Source organism: Sminthopsis crassicaudata, chromosome 4, assembly GCF_048593235.1.
Source record: "Sminthopsis crassicaudata isolate SCR6 chromosome 4, ASM4859323v1, whole genome shotgun sequence".
NCBI classification, from domain to species: Eukaryota; Metazoa; Chordata; class Mammalia; order Dasyuromorphia; family Dasyuridae; genus Sminthopsis; species Sminthopsis crassicaudata.
In genome coordinates, this window is record NC_133620.1 from 221386141 (window position 1) to 221401060 (window position 14920).

Consider the following 14920-nt stretch of genomic DNA (forward strand, 5'->3'; position numbering starts at 1 on the left):
ATATCATTCACCAGCAGCCATTAAGGTGACCTCCTGTAGATTAATGCTATAATCTAGGGGAATATAGAAGAGGATTAAAACTTTATATGAAGGTGAAAAAAGGAGAAAGAAAAATTGATCTTCCTTCATTTTGTTTTCTATATCTTTAAGAAACTTCAACTATAAATACATCTAATGGAGGAGTTCTTAACTTTTTTGTGACATGGCACCTTTGAGCCTTAATGAAATTTATGGACCCCTTTCTCAAAATATTATTTAAAAATTTTAGAGATTTAAAAATCTCTAAATTTTAGAGATTCCTGCAAATAAAAATGTATTTTTTCCTCACCCATGTGTACAGACTCCTTGCAGATCCAATTATTCCACATTAGTAACCTCTGACCTACATATAAGCTAGTGATACAAGGGAGTCCCAGTGAGGTTCCCCATGTACTTAAAAGTCAAACATATGGGAAATAATACCATTTAGGACCCTCTGATCTGGAATGGAGTATCAGAGGTTGACTGGAGAAACCAAGCATTGTGACTCAAATTTGAATTTGCTATTGGGTAATAACTCAAGGCTTTCTTTTAGGCTGATCTTTAGAATCATTTTTTCCTTGTATGTGACTGACCTACATGAGGGATTCATAGCCTAACTTTCTATTATTCTCCTCAAGACAGATTTTGATTCTTGACATGAGAACAACCCCAGCCTCTTTACTTACATCATCCTGGACATCAAGGTCACAGCCTGCCTTCAACAAGATCTGGACAACAGGAAGATGGCCTTTATTGGCAGCAAGATGTAGGGGTGTCCGGCCATGCTGTAGGTGCAAAACAGAATGCTGACTTCAGATCAATGAACAATTCAGAAGCGTTACATCTACTATCCTCCTCTTCCACCACCCTCACCACCTCATTAAAGAAATGCTGCTTCACAGTGACTTTTATTGAGATTTATTTACATGGAAATTCTTGTGAATTTAGCTAGGAAAAAAATGTAGATTCCCACTAAGCCAGAAATGGGAGGAATAACTTTTTTTTTTTTTTAAATAAAACTTCGTTTTAGGCAAAAATATTAATACTTTCATTATTTTTTTATAAAAGAGTAAATTTGCAAATTGAGAAATTAACTTCCTCTTCAAACATTTCCTTTCTGGTGTCAGTGTTGAATAAAGAGGGAGAAAAGCCAAAGGTCTAAGGTAATGAGAACAATACAAGTAATTTGTCATCTACCTAGGCAAAAAACCCTTACCTAAATAGCTTCCAAATTATTTTCCCCAAAGAACTTTTGCTTCCAAGGCCCCAGATCTAGGTCATCTCTAGAAGAAATGCAAATAAACAAACTGGAAAATACTAAGAAATGTCTTTCTCCCCTAAAATTCCCAAAGAACATAGATTTCTTATTCTTCCTCCCTTGATTTTTACTCACCCTGGGGAATTGGCTCTGCCCAGTAATCAACCTTGCTTTAAATAGCAGCCTCCCAGCATGCTGGGACATACCACCTTATGTAAATCAGACAATCATTCTTGCCACATTAAAGCATTTTAGGCTGCTCAGTTGGTTTACACCCCTCTGTGAAATAGGATATCTTAACAGGTAAGTTATAGGCCATATAGAAAACAAAGTTTCTAAATGATACTTAATAGAACTTTTGCAATATAAATTGTTTCCATAATTCAAATATGCGAAGGAAAAAACTCACCAAAATCTGCCAAAACTGTTCTTAAAAACTAGATTTATTTGCTACATAGTGGCTTGTTGTGAAGAAAGTAACAGTTAAGTGATAAGAAAAAATAAAAACTCTTTAATTTCTACAAGTGAAATGCAATCAAAGAGGCAGGATTCTGGGGACAGAGAGAGGAAAGAGGTCAGAGCTTACTTTAAAATTAGATTTTTTAATTAAGAACATAGCTTCTCCCCAGAAAGTGGGTTATAAAAACCTTTAGAAAAACATCATCTAGTATCAAGTCAAGAAGTGACCTTCACTCCCTGATAATTGTGCTCATAGCTGCATTCCAATTTAACCTGGATTTTTAAGGTTTAATAAAAATCTTTAGTTGTTAGGACAAGGGTCCTAACTGATAGGCATTTTATTGACCAGTTTCTTCTCAATGGATTTGGGCATTTGTTGTGGTACTGTTTAAGATATTTCCATAAAAATGAGTGTGAACCACAACATAGCATCTCCACTCCTGTTTTTGTCTACTTGCATTTTTCATTTCCTTCTCAGGTTATTTTTACCTTATTTCTAAGTCCGATTTTTCTTGTGCAGCAAAATAACTGTATAGATATGTATACATATATTGTGTTTAACATATACTTTAACATATTTAAAATGTATTGGTCTACCTGCTATCTAGGGGAGGGGGTAGAGGAAAGGAGGGGAAAAGTTGGAACAGAAGATTTTGCAAGGGTCAATGGTGAAAAATTACCCATGCATATATCTTGTAAACAAAAAGCTATAATTAAAAATATTTATTTAAAAAAAGGTATTTCTATAGTTACTTTTACTACAAATACACCCATCAGGCTCATACTTTGAAATGTAATGAAAGTTTCATGGAAAAGTATATGTCTTTAAGAGATAAAGAATGTCTTATCTATCTAAATTCTACAATGAAACTTGCCCATCTGTATGTGTCTCTTAGACACAGAGTGCAAATAGATTACAAACTGGATCCAAAATTAAGCAGGTGGGGGGAGAATAGGCTGAATTACCTTTAAGAAACTATGGGGCTTTTAAAATCACATCAAATTTTTCTTCAAAACAAAGGCCAATTTTTAAAAACAACAATATTCTATTGAGTCTATATGACTGCAAGCCATAGAATGACACTACAGATTCCAAAAAATTAAAGATAAATGTTAAGGACCACATCTAAGTGAAAGGGCAGGTCAGTTCTCCGAGAGCCTCCACAGTTGTGAATCATAACATCTGAAGGAGTTGCAAAGCAGCCTTTATTAATGCAGATGTTCCTTGTGGAATGAAATAAATTGGAAGCAAGAGGGAAGAGGAAGGAGGTCAGACAACGCAACTGCCTCTCAGTCTCCTTGTATTATCATCATCATCCTCTCACATGAAGAGATCCATTCTACAGGTCTGATTTAGACCTCCAGCAGCCACTGGCAGGTGGCTCCCATATCACACAGATAAATACTACTCAAGAGGGCACTGGAGACCCAAGAGCAAACAAAAACACAAAACAAAGAATCATGAAAAATCAGTGAGAAATGGAAGGTCACAGATTTTGAGTCACAAATTATCCTGTCTCGTTTTACAGATATGGACACTCATCATCAAAGAAATGGATCAAGAAAGATGACAGGCCAATCACATGGGAAGAACAAGGAAGGTGTTACACTGGCATTTTTATAACATTAAAGAAAATGAGGAAATCCTCTGGCACATTGGGTGGCCCTCTTGAGTTGAAATTATGGGAAGACATAAACATCATACAAGGCAGGCAGGTGGGGACAAGTTGAAATCTGTGTTGTTGGAGGGAATATTTACAGATGCATTTGAGGATAACAACTATCAAAAAGTAAGAGAAAGCAGCAAGTAAGGGGATATGATTTAACAACACCAGAAGTCAGCCTTTGAAGCTAGTTTGTGATACTAACCAACTTTGTAATTGTGAACAAGATGCTTCAATTCTCTGGGCCTTGGTGCCTTCACATGGTGCCTAAATGACATCTAAAGTTCTAAATTCTATGATTCTTATAGATATGGAAACTCAGAACTGTCACCTGAGAAGTGACATGATTTGTTTAAAGTATCATTAAAAAAACCAAAACATCAAGAAAGATGTTTCTTCTTCAAAACAAAGGCCCATTTAAAAATGTCAATATTATACTGACTCTATATGGCTGCAAGTCATAGAATGACATTATGGATTCCAAAGAATTAAAGATGAAGTCAGTATCTGGAATATGCTAGCTTTTGAAGGACTGGGTTTATATCATAACACACAGATTTAGAGTTGAAAGGATCCTCAAAGATTGTCTGGCCCAAGTTCTCCATCTTAAAGATGAGGAAGCTGACAGGCCAGGATCACGTGAAGGAACCTAAAACAAATGAAATACAATTATACGAACTAGTCTTGCTTAAATTGCTATCAAGCAAATTCAACTTTATATAAAGAATTCTGAAAGAAATTTGCATTCCAAAAGAAACCTATGTTAGTTTTATTATACAAATACTTTTCTCTCTCAACTTTTGTCCCTCAACTGGGCATATCTTACCCTCCTATCCACCCACTCCCAACAAACAAATTAAAAACCCTCCAAGTAAAAGCAGAAAAAAGAATACATAAACAGATTACTACCACATTACTGGGGCAAATGGGGGTTTTACTTGAGACCTCCAACACCAAGAGAGGAGATCTTTGATGGGCTCATATGTCTGTCTTCTTTCTGTCCATGTTTGGGTATTGCTTGTCTCCCCAGTCTCCTTGTATCTCCTCCTCTTCTCCTGTCTGTGTCCATGTCTAGCCATCATGTGTCTGTCTCCAGCATATTCTTCCTCCCTGTTCTGGACAGATCTCCATGTGTTCTTCCTCCTACTCTCTCTGTACCACATGTCCTTGAACTCCCTCTGTATGTATACAGTCACTTTCCTTCCTATCTCCTTTCCCCATGTCTGTGGGCAATTTCCAATTATGTAAAAATCTCTTTACACCAAGGTCTGTGGAACAGTTCACTTACATAAAGTGAGGACTGTCAGTATCTACATTTCAAGAACTAAAGAAAACTGCCCAGAAAATAAAGTTGGAAAAATAAATCTGATGTACGAGGACAGAATTTGCAATGACTAAACCCAACAGCATTTCAAATCAAACAAATAAATTTGAGAAGAGGTCATATAGAACAACTGTCATACTTTTCATCTTAACAAACCAATTTTAGTCCAAACTAAGGACAGAGCTTTAAATTGATCAGATTGAATGACTGGTCAAAGGTAGGAACATTTTACTGATGACCTAGAATTACAGGGTAGGTGACTTGACAATATATTTATCACTATTACTACTTTTATAAGTACCACTACTACTACTAATCAGTAGCAACTAATATTTAAATAGAGCAAAAGCTCAATTTTTTGTGTGTTATAGATCCCTTTGGAAGTGTGGTGAAGTCTATGGACCTCTTTTCAGAAAAAAAGTTTTTAAATGCATGAATATAACAGTCTTCAAAAGAAAGTATATTAAAATATAGTTATCAAAATTTTTTTTAAATAGCTTTACAGATTATAGGTTAAGAATCCCTGAGCTTTAACGGTTTTGAAATGTTTTACATGTATTATCTCATTCAATACCCCCAACAATACAAAATAGATACCATTATTATTCCCATTTTATACATGGGGAAAACTCCCAGAATTAAACTAGGTCAGTCTAATAATACCAATAACAAGAATAATAGCTGATATTGATATATATCATTTTGAAGTACATACCCAAGTTCAGAATGACTTTGGGGGGAGAGGAAGAGGAGAAAACCAGACCAATTCAGAAAGTGAAGAATATAAGAGATTTGTTTCCTGAGTGTGGTTAGTGTTGCTGTTCAGTTGCTAAAAAAAGTCAGGGAAAGATCCTCAAAAACTCTTATTAAGGGTCTTATTGAGTTCTTGGAATTTCTCTACCTCTCCATCCCTTCTGCATAGGTAATTGGAGATGCAATTATTTTCATGGTGAAAATGCTTGTCATGAGCAATTAAGTAAAAGATAATTAAATGTTCTATGAAATGATGTTACTATTTGGTTTGGGATTCGATAGAAACTTAATTAATTCAACTCTTTTCAGGGGCTGCCACAAAGGAAGTTCTTAAGGAATTCTAGTTGATTGATCAATGAATTGTCTCTCCAAGGAGAATGTGGGGGACCCATTTTCCATTTGGCTGTCTTCTGATTTGGTTTTCAGCAAAAGTGTTAAAATGGATACTACTTAATTCCTCCATGATATGTTCATTTATTATATTCCTGGGTAAGGATCTCCTTTTTTAGCTATTCCACTACCATTATCACAAAAACAAAAGGGGTCATGCAGATAGAGGATCATTGTTGTTGGTTTTTTTTTATTTCATGGGTTGGACACAACCAAAAATAACGCAGATGATGAGACTCTCGAGGCAAAAGCAGACACAGTCTGTTTCTGAAACTGTACTTGAAGCCTTTCCAACATGGTGGAACCTGCCAAGAAGTGCTCTGCTGGCTTAGCCTTATAGAACCTAGGGTCACCTCCCTAGCACGATGATAAAACATCAGAGAAAAACTATGTGGGGACATTCCACCACATAGTGGCAGTATTGGGATGAAAAGGGACTTTACCTTCCTGTCTAGAGGATAATTATTCCCACTGGAAGTATTTAAGAGGAGTGTGAAAAACTCAAATAGAAATGGGGACCACTTAACCATACAAAAGGATCCCTGTACGCCATATATTGACTTAGAAAACCATGTGTTTATACATTTATTAATTATGTACTTTGTTAAATATTTCCCATTTATAATTTAATCTGATTCAGGCTATACTTGGGATTGTTGTGGGCTTCATGCTGTCTATGGAATGTGCATATGACACCTGTATTTTAAAGATACCTTTTTTTTTTTTTTTTTTTTTTTAGTAGAAGTAGGATTTTCTAAACCAGATTTAAATTGTTTGGTTATATACACACACATCATTGTGCTGCTGGAAGCAGGCACTTACCACAATGTCTAGCACATAGCGTAAACTTAATAAATGTTCACTGACTGACTGATTGATTGAAGGAAACTAGAAGTACTAGTGAAGGCCTGAGGAGGCAGTTAGAAGCTGTATTTTTTGGAATAAGTGCTATGCCTCAGGCCGATTTTGCATTCAGGGTTGTTTTCCAGTTTCTCAAAACTGGCAAACAGGAAAGAAGACAAGCAAAAAAGATAACTTATTATATTGTGGATGACAAGAAAAAATTTTAAGTAAAGATGAGAAAGCTTCCTTTGTGCCCCACCCCTCTCACCAAGAAAAATAAGCTTAATTCTTCCTCAAGCAAGATTAAAGTGAAGTTGGCCCATTCCCAAACTTATGATAACTTTAGGGAATCAGACTGTCTTTGAGTTGGTTACAGAGCTCATTCTCAGAAAAGTTGTAGATTTTTGTGTGAGCTACCCCACTTCGAACTTAGAATTAGCTTTAGACCCGACCAACCTCTCTAGTGCAAGAGTTTTTAACTTTCATGTCACAGTTCTCTTTGATGGTCTAGTGAAACCTGCAGACCCTTTCTTAAATTAATGTTTTTAAGTACATAAAATAGAATATATGGGATTACAAAGCAAATCAATTATGTTTAAATACAGTTATTTAAAAAAAACTTTTAAGTTCATGGGTTCCAGGTTAAGAATGACTTGTGGACATTCTTATGGACAAGAATGATCAGGATTCCTACAGAATCTTCCCTGGGCTAGCCACAGACCAGAGACCCAATCCAGACATATACTTTTGGGCCAGTATCAAACTAAAATCTTTCTTAATAGTATCATCCACCACCTGCAAGATAATAAATAATAACAAATCACTAAAATCAGAAGCTTCCTTTAAACCAGGGAGGGGAAACATGCCCTCGAAATCATTTGCTAAGGCGATGATGAGCTGAAAGCTAAGTCCAGCAAGCTCCCACTCCTTGAGTTTTATAAGTGACAATTTGTATGTCCTATGAATAATGTTAAAAATATCCCAATGACCCTTGGCAGAAAAAAAGTTCCCCCATCCCTGTTTTAGACAGACTGAAGATGAAATGAAATGGCAAACCCAGAAACAATTCTGGTAGTATATACCCTTTTGGGATTACATAGATATGTTCCAACAAGTTGAGCCCCTATGTCCAGACTGCAAGCAAAACTTCTCTGTGGGAACAAACAAACAAAAAAAAAAAAAAAAAGAAAAGGAAAAAAAAAGCTTCAGGAAGCTTCAGGAACAGAGCACCTCAGGTCCCAGCGGTTATAGATAAATCACAACAGGTGACTCTAAAAGGAGAATAGAATAGGATGAGGACAAAACAGACAAGCTTGTGCTCGATTTTCTCTCTGTGTATCTAAATACATACACATCCCTCACAAACTTCTGAGTTTAACTGAAAAAAAAAAAAAAAAAAAAAAAAAACAAAACAAAAAAAAAAACCTAACTCCCAGTATTTTCAAAGGGCAAATACATCTCTGTGGCTACAAAGGGAACATTCCACAGGCAGAATTCCATGCTCAGATAACAATCTCCCACTAGTGAAGAAATAATTGGAGCTTGGCCAAAGTGAATTTAGGTCTAAAATAAACTCCAAAAGGAAGCAGGGCTGTTTATTTTCATAGCGGGTGAGATTCATTTGTAAACTCTCCCCTCACCTGCACATTCTTCAGTAGGCAGTACTGGGGGCTTACATCGGAAAGACCTGATATGAACACCACTTGACACCCAAGGGAGAGGGGAGGAAGCAGGGGAGATAATCTGAAAATGGCAGTTGCATCAGGAAATCCACTCCTCCCTTTTAAAAGGTGTCATTGAGCCTTAAGATCACAAAATGTGATGGTGCATAAAGATTCTCAGAACAAAGGCTGCATCAAATGAAATTCTTACTGTCATAGTCCCTCTTGCCTACTTTAGTAACTCAGATCCTTGTACACCAGAGGGCTAGGTCCATCAAGTTCTGGTAACACCTGCCCTGGCTAAATGACAAACATTCCCTCCCTCAGGGAACTGCTGCAAAGTCTGAAAAGAAAGGGTTGGGATAAAAAACTTTTGCCATAGATATTAAAATAATGCAAAAGAAATACATACTCAAAGTTTTAAAAAGCAAAAGTTAAAAATTATTTTACATATAACTAGGAAAGTAAAAATATTATATATATATGTATATATATATATATTTAAATGGCCCTATTCCTTCAGTTACTTAGTAATGAACTTAAAGAAGACATTTAACTTTTCTAAGTCTGAATTTTCTCAGCTGTAATAAATAATATTTGTACTACCTACCAGAGGAAAGTGCTTTATAAATCTTCAAGTGTTATGTCTTTATGGATTACTATAACATACAACAGTGAAAAAAGGTAGTTGAGGTTAGATGGACTGAATTTCTTATAGACCTAATCAATTCGTTTCATGATTTCTTTCAACAGTGTTAAGGTAGCTCAGGGGTAAATGTAGAGGAAGTAGATGATAGAAAGAGCATAAGTAAAATGGTTAACTATTGAATAAGGAAGGAAATAAGGCCAGACTATAAGTGACAGACTAGAGAAAGAGAAAGGAAAGTTCTCTAATTTTTGATTAAGGAGAAGGAAGTAAAGAAAAGGAGAAGTATAAGGAGGAAAAGAAAGAGGAAGAAGAGGAAAAGGAGAGAAAGGAAGAGGAAGAATGAGAGAGGAAGAGTAGGAGTTGATAGATTGGGAAAAGGGAAACAAGAGTTCAACTTGAAAGGAGGAAAGGGAAAAAAAGGAAGAGGAAGAAAAATGAAGAGTAGGAGAAAGAAAAAGAGGAGGCAAAGAAATGAAATTAAATTACCATTAGGTTAGCTGCAAGAATTTCCTGAGATTTCATTTTACCCTACAGGTTATTAAAGAGAGAAAAGATTAGAGATATGCATCCTTTTAGCCACTAATGGTTTTAAGATTTAGACAGGAGAGAAAATCCTGAGAAAAGAAGAAAATTGAAAGAAAAGGGATGGAGCAAGGTAAAGGAAGATATGTGAAAAGAAAATCAATAAGGGCCATACTTATTGCAGTAGTAAAGTACCTTCCCTCCCCCACAACAATCAACAATTTCTTAAGAGATATTCAGTGGCTCTCATGTCATAAATTGTTTCTCTGATGAACTCCTATTTGGGGAGTGGGGATGGGGAGGAACAAAAGACTCTGGAACATCATAATACAGACTGATATGAAGAACAAAACATGGCATTATGCTGCAGAGGATCATGGCTTTAACTTCTTGCTGAGGAAGCAAAAAAGGCAAAATCAGCTTCAGCTTTTTCTTTTCTCCTCTTTCTCTGTCTTTGCTTCCATCTCTATCTCTCTTAGTCTCTCTCATTCTTTTAGATAATGTCTTTCTGTAGCATTGAAATTAATAAGAGGACTAAAAATGCCCCTTTGAGGGATCTGTGGTTGCCAACAAGATATCATCTTAGGCAAAGGTGGGTGCCTTCTTTTGATTGGTTTCATGACACCCTGCAACTGAGGTAGCATGTGGAGGGAAAAAATCTAACAGAGAAGAGAGGCTTTTCCCCCAACAAGCTCCTTGGCTAAGGGACAGAGCATCTCTCTTTCAGTCAAATGCCTTTTCAGTCCCTTCCTTCCCCTAGCAACAATGCAGGTGGAGAACTAAAAGTCCAAGGCATGGGAGTGAAATAGGAGAGGAAGCCTAGATTGGGCATGATTGGGTGGTTGGGAAGAAGATAACAAGAATTTTCATTACAGATAAAATATGGATGTGCCCACTCCTTAATTGCATCAAACCCAAAGCAACCAATCTGACACTATACTTATATGATCCAGAGGAATGAGAAAGTGTTTAGCGTAAAGAACATTGGATTTGCAGGAAATAAAAATCCTGAGATCAAGTTATTGATAGTGTGCCTTGGATAGTTCATCTTATGGTTTTTAAGCCTCAGTTTTTGGATCTGTGAAATGGAGTCGGAATGGAATATCTCTAAGCGTCTCTCCAGCTCTAGAAAATATATCTCTTAGGGATAAGATCCTAAAAATTCATGCTTGTAAATCAGTAGACAAAAGGGATTATTGAGCCTCAAGTAATTTTTGAGCCCCAAGAGTGAATTGTTTGTTCAATATAGTTATTACTTCAGATCATGCTAAAGAGGGAGGAAAGGATGCAAAAGGATCATTTTCTTATTAAACCTTCCTTTCTCTCTCTCTCTCAGCTGAATACCTTCCCTTAAATTCTGCAGGAAAAAGAGACCACTTGCTATAAACTTTCTCTTCTCTGTTATTCTTCATCTCACATAATTCAGTTACCTTCTATCACTATGTCCTATAGACTTGTCTCAAATGGAGAGATGGTCCATCCTTCTTACTAAGAAAAACTCCTCTACATGGATAAATGATTCAAATTCCATCCCATCTTCTCTTTTTATTTTGATAAAGATTTTTATTTTCAAAATACATGCAAAGTTATTTTTTAATATTGACCCTTTGCAAAACTTCTCACCAGTCCTTCCTCCCAATCCCTCCCCTAGACAGCAAGTAATCCAATATAGGTTAAACATGTGCAAATTTCTAAATATATATATCATGCTGCACAAGAAAAATCAGATCAAAAGGGAAAAAAAAGAAGAAAAAAAGCAAGCAAACAATAGCAAAAAAGGTAAAAATACTATGTTGTGATCCACATTCAGTCCCTGAAATCCTTTTGAATGCAGATAGCTCTTTCCACTACAAGTGTATTGGAACTTGTTTGAATCATCTCACTGTTGAAAAGAGCCAAGTCCATCACAGTTGATCATCACAATCTTCTTGTTGCTGTGTACAATGTTCTCTTGGTTCTATTCACTTAGCATTCGTTCTTTATCCCATCTTCTCCAGCAGATTAGACCTTCTCACTATCATCTCCAATGGCACTTCATTCTCTCAGTCTACTGGCTGTTTCTCTACTTCCTACAAATAAGCCAAGTTTCTCTCTATCCTCAAAACCCCCCTCATTAAGTTCATCCCTCTCTGAGAGCTACAGTATTATACCTCTCCTTTCTTTTGCAACTAAATTCCTTGAGAAACTTGTTTACAATTGATGTTTCTATTTTCCTTCTTATCACTTTCTTCTTAACTCTCTACAGTCTGGCATCCAACCTCATTATTTAACTGAAACTCTTCCCCTCAAAATTACCAATGATTTCCTAAGTGCCAAATCTAATTGTCTTTGACACAGTCAATTAATCTCTTTTCTTTGATATTATCTTCTCTCTAGGTTTTCATGACTCTACTCTTTCCTGGTTCCCCTTTTACCTATTTGACTACTTGCCTTTGCTATATCTTCATCCATGTGATGTCTGCTAACTAACAGGTATCCCATAGAGCTTTATCCTGGGCCCTCCCCTTTTCCATTTGTATTATTTTGCTTCATGATCTCATCACTCCCATAGATTTAGTTATTATCTCTATGCTGATGATTTACAGATCTACTCATATCCATTCCTATCCTCTCTCCTAACTTCCAGATTTGAATCTCCAATGCCTTCAAATATTAAGATTGAGCCTGTCTTTTTTGTTGATTCTATTCACAGTTAATTAATTCTGTCTTTTAAGTGCTTAAGTCATGATTATCTCTGAACTTAGTTCAGAAATTCATCTGTCCTGAAACTAGTTAAGTTTAGAAATCCAATTCTCTTGTTAATCACAGTTTTATTTTTATGTCAAGAAAATCTTTTACTTCTTATTGATTTCTAGTTTGTTGTCCAAAGAAATCTGGTCCACTATCTTTAATCTTTGCAGGTAGACTCAAACAATAAACATTTCTTAATCAAAAGAGAGGAGGGGATTGCTGCTAACCCCTCACTTCCCATTTCCAAACAAGCATATTGATGTGGGCGTAGCCCCCTTTAAGATTCCTTGTTCTACAACTTCCTTTGGGACTGACCTTTGATTTATAAGATCTATATCTGAGCAGTTTGGGCTGTACCCAGCCCCCAGCTGGCTTGGGTTTTCAGCCCCGCATTTGATACAAGATCTGGTCAAACTAGTTTGGGCTATCTGAGCCTGTTTGGGTTTTCAGCCCCCATTATCTGCTCAGATAACCCAACCCCCAAGTATCTGCTCAGATTTCCCCAAAACAGTTTCTTCCTTATCTGAAAAGCCCGCCAAAAATCTGGCCTTCCAGGAATCAACCTGATTTCCGCCCTATGTTTCTTCAAGCAGATAAAGGCAGCAAAGGGGGAGTCGTTTTTGGTCAGAGAGTTGAAAGATGCTAGCCAAGATGCTTTCCATCACAGACTCTCTGTCCCCGCCGCTGCTGTCGGTGTATATATCTTCCTCTATCTAATGCCTTTTACTAACCAGATCTTAACCTCGCTTCCAAACCTTGCAATAAACATCTTTTTACCCATCTAGATTTTTGAACCTGTAAATTCGTTTACAGGGGACTCTCGCCACCACTAGACCTGATTTAACTTTGTATCCTTGCGCCGAATCCTAAGAGGTTGCAGGGGAGCTCCATGTGACTCCCTGTACCCCGAATCCTGCCACTAGACCTTAATCTTAATCCTATTGAGGTCTATACCTCACCATTAGGTATTTACCTCAATTATTTGGTTCCCAGTTACCTCATCATGTTACCTCATCAATATTATCCCCCATGTCTCAGCTCCGAAACCAATCAGACTGACTTCATGATGTTGAGCTCTTTTAACCAGTACCGACTAGTTCTCCACCTACAAAGTCCTGTTCTTTGTTCTGTACTTCTCAAAATGCTAAAAGATAGCTGTTTCCCTCAATTAGTCTTAGTTTAGGGAAATTGATATCTTATTTATTGACAAATTCATGATTAACTAATGGTTCATGCTTGGAATCTTGTGTTTCAGTCTACCCTATTTTTAATTGTTATATGCCTATTAGTTACATTAAACTCAATGTCATACCAGACATCTTAAGTGCAACATGTCCAAAATTAAGCTCCTTATTTTCCCCTCCCAACCCAACCTCTTTCTAACTTCCCTATTAATGTTGGAGAGGGGGATGGGAGGAGAAAGAGCTTGCATTCTCAACTATCCTTCACATTCTTCCTCTCACTTCCAATATCCAATCTGTTGTCAAATTCTGTCTATTTTATTTTTATAACATCTCTTCTTTGAGCTTTTTTCACCCCTCTATCATCATCCCAATATGCTTTCATCATCTTATGCCTGGACTACTTCAACAGCTTGATGGTTAGTCTCCCTATTTGAGATTTCTTTTGATTCCAGTCTATTCTCCATTCAGTGATCAAACTAATATTCCTAAAATACAATTCTGAACATATCAACTCTCCACCCACCTCCATTCAATACATTCCAGTGGATCCCAGTTGCCTCCTGGATCAAATATTAAATTCTGTTTGGTATTCAAAATCTTTATGACCTCTTCTCCCTTGACATTCTCCAGAGACATCAGCCCAGAATATTATTACTCTTCTTCAAAAAGGAGAAACAACAACCTCCTCTCTCTTCCCTTTACTTTTTGGGTCTTCTTATATCCTAACTCCAGTAACATTGGTCTCTTTATTGTTCCTCGTGTAACACACTCCAAATTATCAGAGATGACCTCCTTGCTTGGAATTTTTTCCATCCTCACCTATGACTCCTGGCTTGCCTCAAATCTCAGATAAATTTTTACCTTTTACTACAACTCTCTGCCCCTTACTGTTAGTATCTTCTCTCTGATGATTACTTCCAATTTATCTTGTATATAACTTCTTTGTACACAGTTGTTTCAATGTTGTCTCCAGTGGATTATGAATTCCCTGAAAAAAAAAGAGTTATCTTTTGCTCTTCTTTGTATCTCTAAAGTATAGACAATACCTAACATATAATATGCACTTAAGAGATATTTGTTGCCTGGCTTATTTTCCTATTTCTCCCATTTCACCCAGAGAAAGGGTCCTGGGGGGAAAACTGAGAAGGCAGGAGATAAACTTATCTATGGCATGTATTTACTCAATCACAACCAGCTGTGCTGACATCTGGGTAGACCTTATTCCACTCCACTCCCCAGCTTCCCAACAGAGTCACTTTTATGGCTTCTGTGTTTACATGCTCCCCCAAAATGTGGATTAGGCAAATAACTCTTCTGGAGCTTTTCAAAATGCAGATTACTAACCTGGGAACCCATAATAACGCGAATGCATTTTGTTTAGTGATGGCATATTTAGGGGAATTTTTAAAATGTTGATTACTGACAATGTCATGAGAGACTATAATGGTTCCTCTGGAGTGGT

The 14920-nt window shown here is 36.7% G+C and overlaps 1 protein-coding gene across 4 annotated transcripts in view; it reads right to left on the reverse strand.

The window, feature by feature from the left end:
* The window catches only part of ANKRD6 (ankyrin repeat domain 6), a 99555-nt gene that overhangs the window by 51120 nt on the left and 33515 nt on the right, over positions 1–14920 (reverse strand). For all 4 annotated transcript variants that reach the window (XM_074310300.1, XM_074310301.1, XM_074310298.1 and 1 more), the window contains exon 2: positions 708–806. In XM_074310300.1, coding sequence (XP_074166401.1) covers positions 708–806 — 99 coding nt within the window. The remainder of the gene's footprint in view (positions 1–707; positions 807–14920) is intronic.